At 38.8% G+C, this 20246-nt stretch overlaps 1 protein-coding gene across 1 annotated transcript; it reads right to left on the bottom strand.

The window, feature by feature from the left end:
- On the bottom strand, window positions 1-16638 carry vstm4a (V-set and transmembrane domain containing 4a). The gene is made up of 8 exons (XM_062995209.1): window positions 16563-16638; window positions 14668-15063; window positions 7385-7438; window positions 5188-5295; window positions 5055-5088; window positions 4847-4965; window positions 1792-1856; window positions 1-272 (listed from the first exon to the last, which is right to left on the bottom strand). The coding sequence occupies exons 1-8, from the start codon at window positions 16612-16614 to the stop codon at window positions 111-113; spliced, it is 990 nt and encodes a 329-aa protein (XP_062851279.1). The 5' UTR covers window positions 16615-16638; the 3' UTR covers window positions 1-110.
- Window positions 16639-20246: the final 3608 nt, after the last annotated feature.

The following is a 20246-nucleotide window of genomic DNA, read 5'->3' on the forward strand; positions in this document are numbered from 1 at the left end:
GAATAACGTTCTGTTATACTAGAAATAATGTTTTACAGATTCACAATACCAGATGCTTATAATCTCAATAATATTTTAAATAAATTTGATACAAACAGTTTTCACTTAAGTTATACTTGGTTTTCCACAAAGAGAATCTGGGCGTATACAGTTCCTGTGCAGTTTGCTGTGGTCTCCAGGTGTGCAGTTACTAAGTTGCCTTGTTTAACCTTAGGCGCTTGCTTGACCAGCTCCAGCTCGGCGTATGTCAGGCTGTCATCTGTCACCCGCGGCTTTGGGCAGAAAAACAAGAGAAATAAGTGGTTCAGTGTGGTGAAGGCTACTGTGTGTGGTCAGGAGTCTGGAAATGCTGGAAATACATTCGATAATTCGGGAATGCAATGGATGGATCAACATGAAATTACTCATTCAGTTTAGAGCTGGCTTTATTTAATATATATACACCGATCAGGCATAACATTATGACCACCTCCTTGTTTCTACACTCATTTTATCAGCTCCACTTACCATACAGAAGCACTTTGTAGTTCTACAATCACTGACTGTAGTCCATCTATTTATCTATATACTTTTTTAACCTGCTTTCACCCTGTTCTTCAATGGTCAGGACCACAGGACCACCACAGGGCAGGTATTATTTATGTGGTGGATCATTCTCAGCACTGCAGTGACACTGACATGGTGGTGGTGTGTTAGTGTGTGTTGTGCTGGTATGAGATGATAAGACACAGCAATGCTGATGGAGTTTTTAAACACAACACTGTCACTGCTGGACTGAGAATAGTTCACCAACCATCCTATGGCCCTTGATGAAGGTCTAGAAGATGACCAACTCAAACAGCAGCAATAGATGAGCGATCGTCACTCTGACTTTACATCTACAAGGTGGACCAACTAGGTAGGAGTGTCTAATAGAGTGGACAGTGAGTGGACACGGTATTTAAAAACTCCAGCAGCGCTGCTGTGTCTGATCCATTCATACCAGCACAACACACACTAACACACCACCACCATGTCAGTGTCACTGCAGTGCTGAGAATGATCCACCACCTAAATAATACCTGCTCTGTGGTGGTCCTGTGAGGGTCCTGACCACTGAAGAACAGCATGAAAGGGGGCTAACAAAGTATGTAGAGAAACAGATGGACTACAGTCAGTAATTGTAGAACTACAAAATGCTTTTATATGGTAAGTGGAGCTGATAAAATGGACACTGAGTGTAGAAACAAGGAGGTGATTTTAGCCACAGGTGCTAACAAAGGAATACAATCATAAAATAAACTTTACATTTTCAATTTTGTGACAACAGTTTAAGCAAAGCAATGTGCTCCTGTGTATAAAGCTAAAGTTAAAGTTAAAAAGACGTGGTTTGATTAGAAAATCAATTACATTCATTCATGTCTTTTAAAATACAGCTTTTCCTACAGATAAGGTTCAGTATTTCATAATATTTTTTTCCAGCACTGATGGCTTTCTGTAATCTTCCACTGAGTGGGGATATAATAAGAATATAGCTTGTTATAGAAATAATTGTGTTTCAAAAAGCAATAAAAGCAAATAAAATCATAAGTCACACAAATACTGAATAATACAGCAATATCAACAATATTTCTTCAAGTTATAATTTAGTTGACCAGAATTCATATGGGAGGTTTATTACAAAGTAAATATACAATTTGTGCAAATGTGATCATTCACTGTAAATTATGTTATTAATAAATGATCAGCTAAGAATAGCATATAGAAATATAACAATAATCTCATTACAACTGGCATAAAATAAAGACTTACCATGTGTGATTTTCTAGGTTGGACTTTTAAAAGTTTGGTTCTTCGAGGCTTATTTGGAATGGGAGCTGTAAAAATAAACAATAAAGAAATATTAACAAATATTAATAATATGTATTATAGTATATATTAGTGTGTACAATGGTACCTTGAAACTCAACATTAATTGGTTCTGGAAATGGCGTTGAGTTTAAAAGGCATTGAGTTTCAAGGTATTTTTTCCCATAAGGATGTATGGGGAAACCTGTTAATGTGCTCCATGGTCCTGTGGAACTGCATATATTTTAGGCTAATGTAAAATAATGGGTTTTTTTTTTTGACACTTATACACCAAAACTAACACAAATATAATATAAAAACACTGAAATACAACTGAAAACAGTTTTAAAAAAAATGAAAAATACAATAAAACCTGCACTTTACCTTTACTTCTTTATTGTTTCCTTATGCTTCTTAATCGTGAAGATGCCTGATTTTGGAATACCATATTCTGTGCTGGTGCACAAAGCTTAATGGACTTACTGTACTTAAATAAACTATGAATTTTTTAGTGGAGAGTGGGCAGCACGGTGGCTCGGTGGGTAGCACAGTCGCCTCACAGCAAGAAGGCCCTGGGTTCGATCCCCAGGTGGGCCGGTCCGGGTCCTTTCTGTGTGGAGTTTGCATGTTTCCCCCGTGTCTGCGTGGGTTTCCTCCGGGAGCTCCGGTTTCCTCCCACAGTCCAAAGACATGCAAGTGCGGTGAATTGGAGACACTAAATTGTCCAGGACTGTGTTCGATATAACCTTGTGAACTGATGAACCTTGTGTAATGAGTAACTACTGTTCCTGTCATGAATGTCACCAAAGTGTAAAACATGACGTTAAAATCCTAATAAACAAACAATTTTAGTGGAGAGAACTTATGAGCAGTAATAATTAAGAGAGGTCTAGTGTTTCTATGTCGTTCTTTTAATATATTAAGTCACGTTAAGCTTGTTTTTAGCGATAAGCGTTTTAGACTCTCTGAAAAGCTGATTCTTACAATTTCTCAGCACCCCAAGCTATAACACAAGTTTAAAAGTGAAACAGGAGGAAAATCCAGCTAAACACAGATACATGTGAATGCTTTTAGAGTGGATTTGATGGTTATTTCACACAAATGCAGATTCGTCTCATATGCGCACTTTGATGATGTTTTACCGCACTGCTCAACACTCAAGCCAAGCACTGAACAAAGCAGCTGTTCGTATACATATATAGTATATATAATAGTTTACGGCCTTTATTGGCTGCTGCTTGTTTTTACACTTCAGCTCAAGCAACCTCTCTGGGCAGATTAATGTGGCTTGAGGAAGGTACTAATTGCTCTCTTTATTAGTTGTAAACTCACCGACATTGAATACTGGCTTGTGTTAGTCTAAATAATAGTGGAAGCTATATTAACATTATTACCAGTTAGAAAAAAATGGCCAATTATGTTTTCTTGGACTCCCAACTGTGAATGGGATCTTAAAAAATTGAACTTTAGGGATTGATATTTTATTCTTTTTATAATATATCCTGCTTTGTGAACGGATCCCTGGTTTGTTTTAAATGCTGCTTTGACTTCATAAAGATTTTTTTTATTGCCTCTACCATATGGATAGGCATTTTCTTTAAATGATAAATTATGTCTTTTTTATTTTTAGAATATTTTTTTGCTAATCATGCACACTGTGTATTAACAAGACAATACTTTTAAGTATAAATTAATTTACATTTGCAAAATAACATTGGAAGCACTTGGGTGGTACAAAGTAATGATCCAGGAATTAAATCCCCAGCAGTGCTATCGGTCAGTTTGGCACCTACATACAGATATGATTGGCTGTGTCTGAGGGGGGATGGATGGCCAAGGTTCCATGATGATTTGACATTCTGTCTGGGGTGTTTAACTACATTGTGCCCAGTAATTCTACAGAAGCCAAACTGAATCCATTTCTAACCAGGATAAGGTGGTAGTAAAACATAAAACATCAATTACTATAGTGGACCAATAAAATATTCAGCAAACAAAAGTTTAGTGAAGATAACATGGAGAAAACCTACTTAAGGTAAAAACTAACTTTTTTACAAAATTAATTAGGTTAAAAAACAGAATGTTTTAAATTACAGTAGACCCTTGACTTACGAACGGTTTACCATACGAACATTTCGGGTTACGAACGATCTTTTTCAACTTAACGTACGAACAAATTTCGGATTACGAACCAAAATTCGTGAAACACGTGACGTCACGAACAAGTTAACTCCGACCGTCTCTCTCTCTATATATATATACAATGAGCGAACATTCGGACAGTGGACAGTGTTTTTCCGGTGTTTTCTTTATATTTTGTAAAATACTATATTAAAATGTCCACAAAGAATGTGCAGAAAAACCTTAGTGTTGAAAAATTAAAAAATCTATTACATTTGTTGTTGTACAGTATAATTACTCCTGCCAGTAGATATCATGGTGTATCAGACAGAGGGGCATCGAGTAAGAGAAAAGAAGGAAATCGCTGAGTAAAGTATTCTTTCTTTCATGCAGTTACACCTACAAAATACAACACTATTGAAATAAAGAAGGAAATAATAGAGAAATATGAGAGTTATTGTTGTTTCTGGTAGATACATTTTATATAAAAAGAAGGAAATTTAGTATGGCGTATAGTACAGCACACGTACTATACTGAAATGTGATGTGTGTTTATTTTATGTACAGTACTACAGTGTATTGTTGTTTATTATTGTTTATTACAGGAATGTCTATTCTATAATTTAAGATTAAGGGAAAATATACTTGTACTTATAACAAAAAAGACCATTTAAGACATTAGAAAAGTTAGGTAAGGGGGTGGTTTGGCGCGTCTGGCATGGATTAATTCTATTTACATTATTCCTTATGGGAAAAATAGGTTTAACTAACGAACATTTTGACTTAAGAACAGCCCCTCGGAATCAGTTAAATTTGTAAGTCAGGGGTCTACTGTATAGTACCTTTTAATGGTCTGTGTCATCTCTACCCATTTCATTCAAATGACAGGAAGCCCTACCTTTTACTGGTATCTCTGGTGCTTGTGTTGTGATGTGCTTGGATGGTGCTTTGTGTCTCTTCTCTTTCCTGTGAATTCCAGGAGAAGAGCTGGTCACACTGGTAACTGTTTCTCCAGAGCTACATTCAACCATACAAAGCACATCTAAAATTAGCCATCAAGTATATGCATGCAGTAATCTCAGAGGTTAGGTCTTTCCATAGCTTACCTGCTCTCAGGGCTCTTCACCAAATTGTAACTGGCTAAATAAATATAGAAAATGATATTTTCTATTAGACAAGGTATTTAAGTTATGCTTAACATTAAAATAGACTAAACAAAACTGATAGAAATCTCATCACCGTTCAGTCTTTGTTTCCGCTGTTTGTTTTTACATGCCATTATCACAAGGAAGATCAGCATTGATAGTAGACCAACAGAGCAGATTAGCACGGCACACAGATACAGGTCTAAAAAGTAAATACAGAAATTAGGGTCAGTATTGGTGTCGACTGAGGGTGGGCTAATTAGGAGCATACTCAACATTTAACAGTGACATATCATGACTTTTAATTGTTATGGTGGGCAGCGAGGTGGTACTGATGGTAAAGTGGCTGCCACACAGCAACATGAGTTAGAAATTTGAGATATTGCTATTGGTTAAACTTCATTGGCATTACAACAGGCATGAGTAATAGTAAGATTTTAGATGATTTTGGAAAAGCTAACCAAATTCTACATATTTATGGGCAGTGAGGGTATGGAGGAAATGGCAAGAACATGCAGTGGCAGTAACCCTAGGTAAGGATCAAACCCAGCTCCTCAGAACCTACGTTGCTTTGTGGCAGCAATATGAACTAGTCAAGAAACAGTTAGTTTGCATGTAAGCAGCCAGCTTGTTAGCTTTGGCTAACGGTTAGCTACTATGCATTTTTAATATATGTATATACACTGATCAGCCATAACATTAAAACCGCCTCCTGTCCATTTTATCAGCTCCACTGACCATATAGAAGCACTTTGTAGTTCTGCAATTACTGACTGTAGTTCATCTGTTTCTCTGCATGCTTTGTTAGCCCCCCTTCATGCTGTTCTTCAATGGTCAGGACTCTCACAGGACCATTATAAGGCAGATATTATTTGGGCGGTGGATCATTTTCAGCACTGCAGTGACACTTACATGATGGTGGTGTGTTAGTGTGTGTTGTGCTGGTATGAGTGGATAAGACAGTCGGGCACTGATGGAGTGCTGTCACTGCTGGACTGAGAATAGTCCACCAACCAAAAATATCCAGCCAACAGCACCCTGTGGGCAGCATCCTGTGACCACTGATAAAGGTCTAGAAGATGACCAACTCAAACAGCAGCAATAGATGAGCAATCGTCTCTGACTTTACATCTACAAGGTGGACCAACTAGGTAGGAGTGTCTAATAGAGGGGACAGTGAGTGGACACGGCATTTAAAAACTCCAGCAGCGCTGTTGTGTCTGATCCACTCATACCAGCACAGCACACACTAACACACCACCACCATGTCAGTGTCACTGCAGTGCTGAGAATGATCCAACACCTGAATAATACCTACTCTGTGGTGGTCCTGACCATTGAAGAACAGGGTGAAAGCAGGCTAAAAAAAGTATGTAGAGAAACAGATGTACTACAGTCAGTAATTGTAGAACTACAAAGTGCTTCTATATGGTAAGTGGAGCTGATAAAATGGACAGTGAGTGTAGAAACAAGGAGGTGGTCATAATGTTATGGCTGATCAATGAATAGGGACATTGGTACTAAAATGTAACTTTAGTGAACTTTTTGTGAACATGCGCCTCATAGCAAGAAGCTCCTGGGTTTGATCCCCAGTTGGGGCGGTCTGGGTCCTTTCTGTGTGGAGTTTGCATGTTCTCTCCGTGTCTGTGTGGGTTTCCTTCAGGAGCTCCAGTTTCCTCCCACAGTCCAGTGAGGTGTCCCTAACTGTGTATGGCATTGAACTTGTGAACTGATGAATCTTGTGTAACTAGTAACTACAGTTTCTGTCATGAATGTAACCAAAGTGTGTAAAACATGACTTTAAAATCCTAATAAATAAACAAATAGTTACTAATAAATCACTAAGAACATAGAAATATGGATCAAGACATAAATACTGAATCCTAATAGTTTCCACCTCTAAAAATATTGACACATGCAAACATAATTCAAGGGTTTTTTCTTAAATGTAATATAAATAATCTTTGACTGCATTGCTGTTATAAATAAATCAATAAGTAATACTGTGTTTTTGTTGGAACAGAAAGGAAACTGGAGAACACTCCGTGCTCCCCTGCAACCCCACAAGTGCTTTCATATAAGGGTGGATAGTGTTCTCATGGGAAAGGGTTGGCCAAAGAAATAGGCCAAAGAAGAGCTGCTTTTGGATATGTGTCATATTTTCCTAATAAAGCGCCTTTAAGGAACTGTCTCGCACTTTCCCAAGCTAGATAAATGTTCCCGACCAGAGAGCAGACTTCATATTCACTGTATTACAGTCTATGTAAATTAAAACCATATGCACTCCATACCTTGAATCCAGCGCCATATATAATCAGTGCTCTCAGAGACTTCTACGTAGTGCACTGGGATCATAAAGGGAGAAACAGGTTAATAACCATAAATAAAGCCACACCTACTAGTAATATCACATTGCTTTTGGTTGGCTACAGATGCTGAAGTTGCCTCCTAAGTGTACTAAAATAAAAACCCATCTCTCGCTCAAGCGCAAGCATTTTATTGAAAAATAATTTAGAACCTGCATTTTACAACAAACATTTCATATCTCATTACATTAATCTGTTAACCCCCCAAACACAGTAACTTAATAATGATTATACTGCGCACATAAACACATATTTAACTTTTTATTAGTACATTGAAGATGGCGCAGAGTATGGCTGCTGTGTAGTGAGCTTTCTCCAGTTTTTGTAGTTTGTTGTTAATTTTATGTATATACACTGATCAGCCATAACATTAAAACCACCTCCTTGTTTCTACACTCACTGTCCATTTTATCAGCTCCACTTACCATATAGAAGCACTTTGTTGTTCTACAATTACTTACTGTAGTCCATCTGTTTCTCTACATACTTTTTTAGCCTGCTTTCACCCTGTTCTTTAATGGTCAGGACCCCCACAGGACCACCACAGAGCAGGTATTATTTGGGTGGTGGATCATTCTCAGCCCTGCAGTGACACTGACATGGTGGTGGTGTGCTAGTGTGTGTTGTGCTGGTATGAGTGGATCAGACAAAGCAGCGCTGCTGGAGTTTTTATATACCGTGTCCACTTACTGTTCACTCTATTAGACCCTCCTACCTGGTTTGTTCACCTTGTAGATGGTCATTTTCTAGACCTTCATCAGTGGTCACAGGACACTGCCCATGGGGTGCTGTTGGCTGGATATTTTTGGTTGGTGGACTATTCTCAGTCCAGCAGTGACAGTGAGGTGTTTAAAAACTCCATCAGCACTGATGTATCTTATCCACTCATACCAGCACAACACACACTAACACACCACCACCATGTCAGTGTCACTGTAGTGCTGAGAATGATCCACCACCAAAATAATACCTGCTCTGTGGTGGTCCTGGGAGAGTCCTGACCATTGAAGAACAGCAGGAAAGAGGGCTAACAAAGCATGCAGAGAAACAGATGGACTACAGTCAGTAATTGTAGAACTACAAAGTGCTTCTATATGGTAAGTGGAGCTGATAAAATGGACAGTGAATATAAAAACAAGGAGGTGGTTTTAATGTTATGGCTGATCGGCGTACATTAAAACAGTTAATAAGACTTTTTTCTTTCTCATGACTAAAGCTTTTATTGGCTTCTGCTCTTGGCCCTAATAGAACGAGGTGTGCATCCCTGTTTATGACCCATGTGTTGTTCATTAGCAGTGGCTCCAGCTCAAATAAAGACCAGACCGGTGCTAATAACAATCTTTATTCGAAGCAGGTATATAAACTCACATGTGATCTGCACATGCTGTTTGAAGGGTAATGTAAAGCCAGCCAGACTGCGCTTTAATCTGCTTTTCCACTATGTCTGCGGAAAAGTACTGAAAGCACAGTTTAAAAGAATGTGGCAACATCAGTATGAAGTCTGATGTGATGGAACTGGATTTCTTTGTGTCCTGACTATGTTTGTGAGAAAAAAGAGAAAGCTTCTAAAAAATCCTTATTTCGATTAGATCAACACTAAACAATCTGAACTAGAAACCGTGCTCGGTATAATTATTCTAATAAAAAGCCAGAATTGCTAAACTACATTACATTATAGTGCTTACATAGTTTACTACTTTAGAGGCTATTGTGCTGTATTAAATGTAATCCATTTATGTAGATAGTAGGGAGCAATTGAGCAGCCCTCCTGAGGTAAACCAAAAATGCACACAAGCCATGCAACATGCAAAATGTTACCTGTTCTTTTTGTCTTAGTTCAAATAAAATGTGGAGAAAAATAGTTATTGTCAAATGTTACAGAGATTTCAAATCTGATTCTGAGATTAAAGATTAAAGCTTTGACATTCCAGGTCTCTCCCTATTTTAATCAATATCCTAGTCATGTATAGCTTTTTATTACTCTATGTTTGTCTCGTACAGAGCCCCTTAGGGGTCACTAACGAAAAAAAAAAATGTGAAGAGCAAAATCCGTACCCTCAGTTTAGTAATCCGTATGCACGGATTTGTAAACAGTAGCCATGGTTTAGTAATCCGTACCCACGGATTTGTAAACTGTACCCTCAGTTTTAAAATCCGACCGCAGTCACACTATCTGCACCAAAGGTTTTACTGTGCATCTAAACCCTGTTTTATGGTAATACAGTTGCGAAGCATTGAAAAGACTAAAGCATCTCTTTACAGTTTCATATACAAAACTTACCAAGTTTTGATGCATAAAAATGTACCAAAAAGAAAAGTTACAATCTATATGTAGATCTAAAATAAAGGATGTATAACGAGTAGGTAGGAAAGTGATTTTTAAAAATGCATAGATTTTATTAAAAACAGAGAAGGTCTGAATTTCCAACTTTTTAGATCTACATATAGATTGTAACCCACAAAGTTGAATCAGTTCTGGACACAAGTTTGTTGTAGAGATACGTTTCGCCACTCAATCCAAGTGACTTCTTCAGTCTGAGCTGGTGTTGAATACCCCAACCTTATATGCAGCCGATTTGCATAACGACCGATCACAGCTCATTGCATAACAATGGAACCGGTGATCAGGTCCATATGCAACTCACAATGACCATTAATTACAATGGCCATGTGTGCCTTTCACACATGATTGGGGTATAGCTTCTATTACGGCATTGTAAGATGGCTAGAGATGTACTCTCAGGTCCCCTCCCCGGTTCAGAGATGGTCGTTCCCTCTTCACATGGCCTCTTTGACTCCCCGTTCAAACCAGCGTTCCTCCTTGTCAAGGATTTGCACATCGTCATCATTAAATGAGTGGCCGCTGGCTTGCAGGTGAGTGTAAACCACAGAGTCCTGGCCAGAAGAGGTTAATCTTCTATGTTGGGCCATCCGTTTAGCCAGTGGCTGTTTAGTTTCCCCAATGAACAGTTCCCGGCTATCCTCCCGGCACCTAACAGCATACACTACGTTACTATGTTTGTGTCGATCACTAAACGTGCGTACGGATTACTAAACTGAGGGCATGGATTTTGCTCTTTACATATTTATTTTCGGTAGTGACCCCTAAGGGGCTCCATAGTCTCGGGCATCTGTAAACTTACGTTCATAAAACAGGCAGTTCATACACTCTTCCAAACCTATTAATTTGCATTAAACATTACATAAAATAAGTATAAAAAGAGTCAGGTTGGTTCTAATTGTTTTGGAGAACGCACACGCTGGCACTCATCCTCTCAGTTTGGTAGTAACCGTATAAAGGAGAGACAATGAACACAGAATATATGTCCTCTTAAAATATTTCCTAGATGGAAACTTCCTTTCATTTTACAAATGTCTCACAACACTTATCTGACTTGTGGCAGGATGTCAGCTGTGCCCACTGTTTGTCAGATGATGTGCAGCGTCAAACCCCCAAAAAATTACTCAACAACCCTGTAGTCTGTACATAGAACTAAGATTAAGAAATACAGTGGTGCAGCAGGTAAAGTGTGTGCCGCACAGCAAATGGTCCTGAAGGCTTGTGTTCAAAGCCATCACTAGTTACTGTCTGTGAGAAGTTTTGCAAGTTTTCCCCATGTCTGTGTGGGTGCTCTGTTTCCCTTTTACCTTAAGAATATGTATAAAGCAAGCAATTGGTACATCTTTAAATTTCCTCTTGTTATAAGTAAATTTGTGCATTGCTGTGTGTTGGATTGCTGTTTCATCCAGCATGTAATCCTTTCTTACACCTAATGTTTCTGGGCAGAGCAAAACTCACCACATCCCTGACCAGGGTGCAGTTGTTCGTTAAAATAAGTAAAAGACTGAATAAAAAAACAAAATTACAGTTTGCAGTTCCAGGTTGAAAAAAGTTTGAACTGCTCCTCTGCTGGCTGTTTTAAAGCATGTCTGAGCTGCTTGTTCTTTTTGATCTATATCTTTAACAGCTGTTACAGCTGTTTTTAGCTTTGAGGCAAACCATGTTACCTACTTCCTCTCTCATTAGTTTGTATCTGGTGCATATAGGGATTACATGGCTGTCTAAATTTGCTACCAAAACAGTAAATATCTTCAGTTGCATCTGTCTGTCTGTCTGTCTGTCTGTCTGTCTGTCTGTCTGTCTGTCTGTCTATCAAAACTCTAGCAGTGCTGCTGTGTCTGATCCACTCATACCAGCACAACACACACTAACACACCACCACTATGTCATTGTCACTGCAGTGCTGAAAATTATCCACCACCCAAATAATACCTGCTCTGTGGTGGTCCTGTGGGGGTCCTGACCATTGAAGAACAGGTTGAAAGCAGATGGACTAAAGTCAGTAATTGTATTGTATATATATATATATATATGAAGAGTCTTTGTAACTAATATCTGTGTGCAATACTTCTTGTTATTAAAATAGCTTATCTAGTATACAGAAAGCATATGAAATCTGTCATACTTGCTCTCATAGTGATATGAGAAAACTCCTAAAGCAGCCAGAGTAAATGTTTTTTGTCAAATGCTTGCCAATCCTCTCTGCTTGGTCGTCTAAGCAAGTCCAGATCTCTCACATTTACAGCTCCATGCTCTGTTATTGCTGGCATCGAATGTATTTTACTAAAAATGATGTATATGTGCAAGGGTGGGGTCACAAACCATATGTTCTCCCTAAAGGTATTTTGTGAGGTAACACCTAAAATACAGTAGAAGCTAATTAGAATTGTATGCTCAATATATATAAAAAGTATACTGAGTGGTACTCAGACTGTGGCTCAAGAATGTTTTGGATTTCAGTATGTGAATCTTCAAATAACACCTAGTTTCAGCTAACTGAATAACTGTCTTCTGACACCTTTCTTATGGAATCTTTAGTCATTTTTTCTCATGCAAAAGCTTCCAGCTCATTAATGTTTGATGGCTTTCATGTTGTAACTGCTTTCTTCAAACATTTTGTATGGTAATTAAATCTGGAGACTGTGAAGTAAATTTCAGGCTAGCTCATGACCGATTCCTTAAATAAGCTCTGGTTAACTTAGAAGTCTGCTTGGGATCATTGTCTTTCTGGAAAGTTGCCACTGGTTGCTACTAATTTATGACCTTTATTGCAGTAACACAGGGGTTTTTCTTTTTTGTCCTGATGAGATTGTGAAGGCCTTAAGATAACATTTTGGGCTTTGTCCCACAGCCAAGTGGGTTTGCTGCTGCAGTGTAAGTTCAGATTTTTGGACAATACTCTCAATGGTGTCTAATTGAATGTTCTATGTTTTGGAAATGTTCTTATACCCACTGATATAATGGTGCAATGAAACGACCTTCTGTCTTAGCTTTTGTGACAGCTCCTTAGTGTTTGTTCACCATGTTTGCAACATACTTGAACACATTTCTGGGTGCTATTTATATCACACCTGAAGATGTTAATGGTCTTTATTCCTTTCCAGTGGTTAACCATGTTTTATCCCAACTTCAGGTCATACAGAGTAGCAGTAGATTTAAATATTATGTAGCAGATGAATATTTGTGACCTGACAGTATTAGCAAAAGATCCTGCTACTAAAATGGTGACCTGCACAAAGCCCTTATTAACCCCACTGACACTGTTTGTATGAATTACAGAGTCGACTGTGACTCTATTTTAAGCCAATAGCAGTGTCTGATCTCAGAAATGCTTTTTTGACTGAAAGGGAACAAGTTCCCACAGACACAATTCAAAGCCTTATCAGAGAATGAAGGCTGTCAAAACCCCCAAGGTGTTAACTCTATATTAAGGCACCTGGTTTGAAAAAAAAAATTTTTTTGGCAATACAGTGGACCCTTGACTTACGAACTTAATTGGTTCCGAGGGGCTGTTCTTAAGTCAAAATGTTTGTTAGTTAAACCTATTTTTCCCATAAGAAATAATGTAAATAGAATTAATCTGTGCCAGACCTCCCAAACCACCCCCTTACCTAACCTTTCTAATGTCTTAAATTGTCTTTTTTGTTATAAATACAAGTATATTTTCCCTTAAATCTTAAATTATAGAATAGACATTCATGTAATAAATAATAATAAACAACAAGTAGCACTGTACATAAAAGACACACCACATTTCAGTACGCATGCTTTACTATACACCATAATAAATTTCTGTCTTATTTCATAAAATGTATCTACCAGAAACAACAATAACTCATATTTCTCTATAATTTCCTTCTTTATTTCAACAGTGTTGTATTTTGTAGGTGTAATTGCACGAAAGAAAGAATACTTTACTCAGCGATTTCCTTCTTCTCTCTCACTCACTGTCCCCTCTGTCTAATACACAGTGACAGCTACTGGCAGGAGAAATTATACAACAAATGTAATAGATATATTCATTTTCTCAGCACTGCGCTTCCTCTGCACATTCTTTGGGGCCATTTTAATATAGAATTTTACAAAATATAACAAAACACTGGAAAAACACTGTCCGCTGTCCGAATGTTCGCTGTATATATATAGAAAGAGAGACGGTTGGAGTGAACTTGTTCGTGACGTCACGTGTTTCGTGAATTTTGGTTCGTAATCCGAAATTTGTTTGTACGTTAAGTTGAAAAAGATCGTTCGTAACCCGAAATGTTCATATGGTAAACCGTTCATAACTCAAGGGTCCACTGTAAAGTGAATATGCAAATTAGTCTAATTCTATGGTAAAATAAATAATCCATAATGTATCAAAATAATTTATGGAATATTAAAGATGTTGGATTAGTGTGGATAAAAACAAATCTGAAATATTATAAAAAAAATAAGTGTAAGGTAAAATTATTCTTTTTGTTCCTTTTCATTCTTACTGTTCTAAAATGTGTTACTCCTTTATTGTTTATTGGCTGACTTTTTATTTAAATAACAAGTGCTTTGATGAAGTTTTTGGTCATTTAACGCACCTGGCATCAGTATTTTGGACACGTGCTAATAGTCAAGCATTATCAGCTACATTTTACTCTTAGGGCTAGAGTAGCAAGTTAAAGGAAACAGCTGTTGTGTGGTTAGCCTTGACCTTGACGGGCTACCATGTTCCCCCACCCTTCATTCCCCAAAACAAACACACAAAGCTGCCTGGAAATAGGAATTTAGCATTAAACCAATTTCTTGATTGCTACCAGGACCTCTGGGGTTAAAAGCTAAGGCATGACATATTTTGACACATGTGTATTAACATAGCAACATCAAACATTTTTACCTCGTAGCTCAATGCTCCCTGTGCCATTTGACGAGGACCTCAACTTGTTTTTGTACTGGTGGATCTCTTGTACTTTACAGCTGTAGTTGCCTCTGTCTTCTTTGGACACGTTATAAATCTGCAAGTTGTATGTCTGTCCCTCAACCTCTTCCCACAGGTAAAATTTGGTCTGGATAAAGCTTTGGCTGTAGTTTCCATAGAACTTAATCTTCCTGTAGTTCATCTTTACAACCAGGCGCTCGTCCTCAGGTGTTGGGAAGTAGAGCCAGCGCAGAACAAGCATGCTGTTGTTTCTTTTTTTATTAGACACCAGGCATGACATTGTGACATTCTCTCCTTCCAAACATGTAGTTACCGGTCCAGGGATCACCGTCACGTTCAGAGCCTTGGTCAACTCTAAGGGGTAGAAGAGTAGGGGAGAGTGAGATATAAAAGTGTACTTAGCCTAGTTATGCCTACGGCTTTTTATATGCTAATATTTTTTATAAGCCCCCTTTTAAAATTTACTGTAATTTTCATATAAAATCATAATAGGAATATACACTGATTAGGCATAACATTAAAACCACCTCCTTGTTCCTTCCTACACTCACTGTCCATTTTATCAGCTCCACTTACCATATAGAAGCATTTTGTAGTTCTACAATTACTGACTGTAGTCCATCTGTTTCTCTGCATGCTTTGTTAGCCTGTTCTTTAATGGTCAGGACTCTCCAAGGACTACTACAGAGCAGGTATTATTTAGGTGGTGGATCATTCTCAGCCCTGCAGTGACACTGACATTGTGGTGGTTTGTTAGTGTGTGTTGTGCTGGTATGAGTGGATCAGACACAACAGCGCTGCTGGAGTTTTTAAATGCCGTGTCCACTCACTGTCCACTCTATTAGACACTCCTACCTAGTTGGTCCACCTTGTAAATGTAAAGTCAGAGACGATCGCTCATCTATTGCTGCTGTTTGAGTTGGTCATCTTCTAGACCTTCATCAGTGGTCACAGGCCACTGCCCACGGGGCACTGTTGGCTGGATATATTTGGTTGGTGGACTATTCTCAGTCCAGCAGCGACAGTGAGGTGTTTAAAAACTTCATCAGCATCAGGACTAATCCTTGGCATAGATGGAGCAGTAGGATAGTAGGATCATTTAAAGCTACTGTTTAAAAAGGTGCTCAGATTATGCCACTAGCTCGTCTATGCTAAGGCCTGAGTCTCAGCAGTCTCAACAGGCAAATGGGGAGTCAGTGTCTTGCCACGATAACAGGGATTAATTAGGGGAGTGTAGCATGAGCCTCCATATGTGTATGGGCTCTATGTGAAATGATTAATGTCAGTTAGTCAGTTGTATAGATTTTTTTCAATAACTTGTAGCAAGTGTGGCAAAATGCAACACAGTTTTTCACAAATTCATCCATAACATAACATTTCTGCATGCTCAACAGACAAACTACAGGTGGAAGAAATTTTCCTGCCTTCTTACACCAAGGCTTTGAGAACACAACAGAAAATGAAATGCAGCTGTTGGAAATCTTTGTTGCATTAATGTTTGGTTTCCATTACTTAGATCTTTCACTGATTAGCTTGGTCACTGTTCTCAGTATAAAAACCACATCACACAAGACCACATTTCATGACTGACTGAGTCACGCTGCAAAAGTTCTTCAACTATTGTTCTGAGAAACCTCAGTGCAACATTTCATGTTATGTCTGTTGTTGAAACAACAAGAATAAAAAAAGAGATGGATGTTATCAAGAACTGAGACATTTTTGAAGACTATCCTTCTGCTATTGCTATAGCTGTAGTCTAAGTCAAACTTTTAAGTTCCCCTAATAATCAGTTTTGCCACATTCAGCTCTACAGGTAAACATGAGGCTCATCAAAAACAGCTGTGATTACTTACCTGTCATAAAAGTCCTAGTCAGGAGAACTATCACAACAGACGAGAGTTTCATGTTGTAGACACAAAAGCTCCATACATTCAGCTAAACAAACAGAAGAACTAAGTGTCTAGGATTTTCTCCCTCTGCTTTCTTCGTCTCACCGTTCGTATGTCTTGTGTGGATAATATGAAACAGTACTTGCTCTGTTCCCAGAAACACCCCTTTCCCCGACTCTTTCTTTTCTCTGACTGCTCCTTCCCTCTGCTTTAATCACTCCCCTCTTCACTAGAGTTTGTAGGAAATGTCATTTCCTGACAGAAGGTTGGGAGGTTGCATAGATTTCCAGCTGAACTTACAGTGCTTGAAAAGCAAAAGTTGCATCCAGGTGCCTAGATGATGACTAAAGATAGTAAGCTGTTTACATAATGTCTGTGCTGTGAGGGAAACTCCACCAAAGTATACACTCGACTCCTGAAAAACGTGTCCACTCATGTTCAGTAATAACACGCTGTGGAAAGAAGCAGACTATTGTAACGATTGCATTTCCAGAAAACAGGTTTCTCTCAAATTAAAATGTGTATTTATTTACACTGATCAGCCATAACATTAAAACCACCTCCTTGTCCTCACTAGACTCACTGTCCATTTTATCAGCTCCACTTACCATATAGAAGCACTTCGTAGTTCTACAATTACTGACTGTAGTCCATCTGTTTCTCTGCATGCTTTGTTAGCCCCCTTTCACACTGTTCTTCAATGGTCAGGAATCTCCCAGGACCACTACAGAGCAGGTATTATTTGGTTGGTGGATCATTCTCAGCACTGCAGTGACACTGACATGGTGATGGTGTGTTAGTGTGTGTTGTGCTGGTATGAGTGGATAAGACACAGCAATGCTGATGGAGTTTTTAAACACCTCTCTGTCCCTGCTTGACTGAGAATAGTCCATCAACCAAATATATCCAGCCAACAGCGCCCCGTGGGCAGCAGCCTGTGACCACTGATGAAGGTCTAGAAGATGACCAACTCAAACAGCAGCAATAGATAAGCGATCGTCTCTGACTGTACATCTACAAGGTGGACCAACTAGGTAGGAGTGTCTAATAGAGTGGACAGTGGGTGGACATAAAAAAAAAATGACTCATACCAGCACAACACAGTGCTGAGAATGATCCACCACCTAAATAATACCTGCTCTGTAGTGGTCCTGTGGGGGTCCTGACCATTGAAGAAAAGGGTGAAAGTAGGCTAAAAAAGTATTTAGAGAAACAGATGGACTACAGTCAGTAATTGTAGAACTACAAAGTGCTTCTATATGGTAAATAAAACTGATAAACTGGATAGTGAGTGTAGAAACAAGGAAGTGGTTATAATGTTATGGCTGATCAGTGTATTTCATAATGATAAGGCTGGTCATCAAGCATGGCTATCCTCAGTCCAGATTGTAGGGTAGGAAATTATTGCTTTGACTAATGGTTTTTAGAATTATGTAAACTTTAAAACGTTTAAGTTGAATTTAAACACTAAAGCTGGTTAAGTAAGCTAAGGCTTGAGCAGCAACAGTGAGTAATTGTTGTAAAGATATGTCTCGATTTGCATAACCTATTATTTTTTGTATTAACGTTTATACCTACAAACCCTGTTGTCACAAAAGTTAAGATGTGAAGTTAAACTCAACAGTTTTTTTAACTCATAGAAGTAGAACAAAAGGTTGCCAATGTCTTCACTAATTTCATTGTAACACATTGAAAATTTGATGCCTGCAAAAAAGTTGGGACAGAGGCATGTTTACAACTGTCTTTCTTTATCTTTGTTATTAATAAGACTTTTGTTTGGGAACTGAGTTTTCATATAGTAAAATAAGTTTTCTCCATTTTTCCTTGATACGAGACTTCAGCTGCTTACAGTTTGTGGTCACCATAGTCTAATTTTCCTCTTCATGCTGCACCATACATTTCAATAGGAGACAGATATGGACTACAGACAGGCCAGCCAAGCACACACACACTCTGTGCCTATGGTTGTAGTGCATACAGAATGAGACCTGGTATCATCTTGCTGAAATAACCATGGACTTCCCAGAAAAAGAGGTCACCTTGATGGCAGCATGTTTATCTCTAAAATCTCAATATACAGGGTGGGCCATTTATATGGATACACCTAAATAAAATGGGAATGGTTGGTGATATTAACTTCCTGTTTGTGGCACATTAGTATATGGGAGGGGGGGAAACTTTTCAAGATGGGTGGTGACCATGGCGGCCATTTTGAAGTCGGCCATTTTTGATCCAACTTTAGTTTTTTCAATGGGAAGAGGGTCATGTGACACATCAAACTTATTGAGAATTTCACAAGAAAAACAATGGTGTGCTTGGTTTTAACGTAACTTTATTCTTTCATGAGTTATTTACAAGTTTCTGACCACTTATAAAATGTGTTCAAAGTGCTGCCCATTGTGTTGGATTGTCAATGTAACCCTCTTCTCCCACTCTTCACACACTGATAGCAACACCGCAGAAGAAATGCTAGCATAGGCTTCCAGTATCCATAGTTTCAGGTGCTGCACATCTCGTATCTTCACAGCATAGACAATTGCCTTCAGATGACCCCAAAGATACAAGTCTAAGGGGGTCAGATCGGGAGACCTTGGGGGCCATTCAACTGGCCCACGACGACCAATCCACTTTCCAGGAAACTGTTCATCTAGGAATGCTCGGACCTGACACCCATAATGTGGTGGTGCACCATCTTGCTGGAAAAACTCAGGGAACGTGCCAGCTTCAGTGCATAAAGAGGGAAACACATCATCATGTAGCAATTTCAAATATCCAGTGGCCTTGAGGTTTTCATTGATGAAGAATGGCCCCACTATCTTTGTACCCCATATACCACACCATACCATCAATTTTTGTGTTCCAACAGTCTTGGAGGGATCTATCCAATGTGGGTTAGTGTCAGACCAATAGCGGTGGTTTTGTTTGTTAACTTCACCAGTCACATAAAAGTTTGCCTCATCACTGAACAAAATGTTCTGTGTAAACTGAGGGTCCTGTTCCAATTTTTGTTTTGCCCATTCTGCAAATTCAGTGCGCCGATCTGGGTCATCCTCGTTGAGATGCTGCAGCAGCTGGAGTTTGTAAGGGTGCCATTTGTGAGTAGCTAATATCCGCCGAAGGGATGTTCGACTGATGCCACTCTCCAGTGACATGCGGCGAGTGCTACGCTGTGGGCTCTTGCTGAATGAAGCTAGGACAGCCACTGATGTTTCTTCATTAGTGACAGTTTTCATGCGTCCACATTTTGGCAAATCCAACACTGAACCAGTTTCACGAAACTTGGCAAGCAGTTTGCTAACTGTAGCATGGGAGATGGGTGGTCTCGTAGGGTGTCTTGCATTGAAATCTGCTGCAATGACCGGGTACTGCGTTCACCAGACATCAACACAATTTCTATCCGCTCCTCACGTGTTAACCTCTGCGACATGTCAATGGCTGTAAACAAAGAGAAGCTTGTAAATAACTCATGAAAGAATAAAGTTACGTTAAAACCAAGCACACCATTGTTTTTCTTGTGAAATTCTCAATAAGTTTGATGTGTCACATGACCCTCTTCCCATTGAAAAAACTAAAGTTGGATCTAAAATGGCCACCATGGTCACCACCCATCTTGAAAAGTTTCCCCCCTCCCATATACTAATGTGCCAC

The sequence above is a fragment of the Trichomycterus rosablanca genome, chromosome 5 (assembly GCF_030014385.1).
Source record: "Trichomycterus rosablanca isolate fTriRos1 chromosome 5, fTriRos1.hap1, whole genome shotgun sequence".
NCBI classification, from domain to species: Eukaryota; Metazoa; Chordata; class Actinopteri; order Siluriformes; family Trichomycteridae; genus Trichomycterus; species Trichomycterus rosablanca.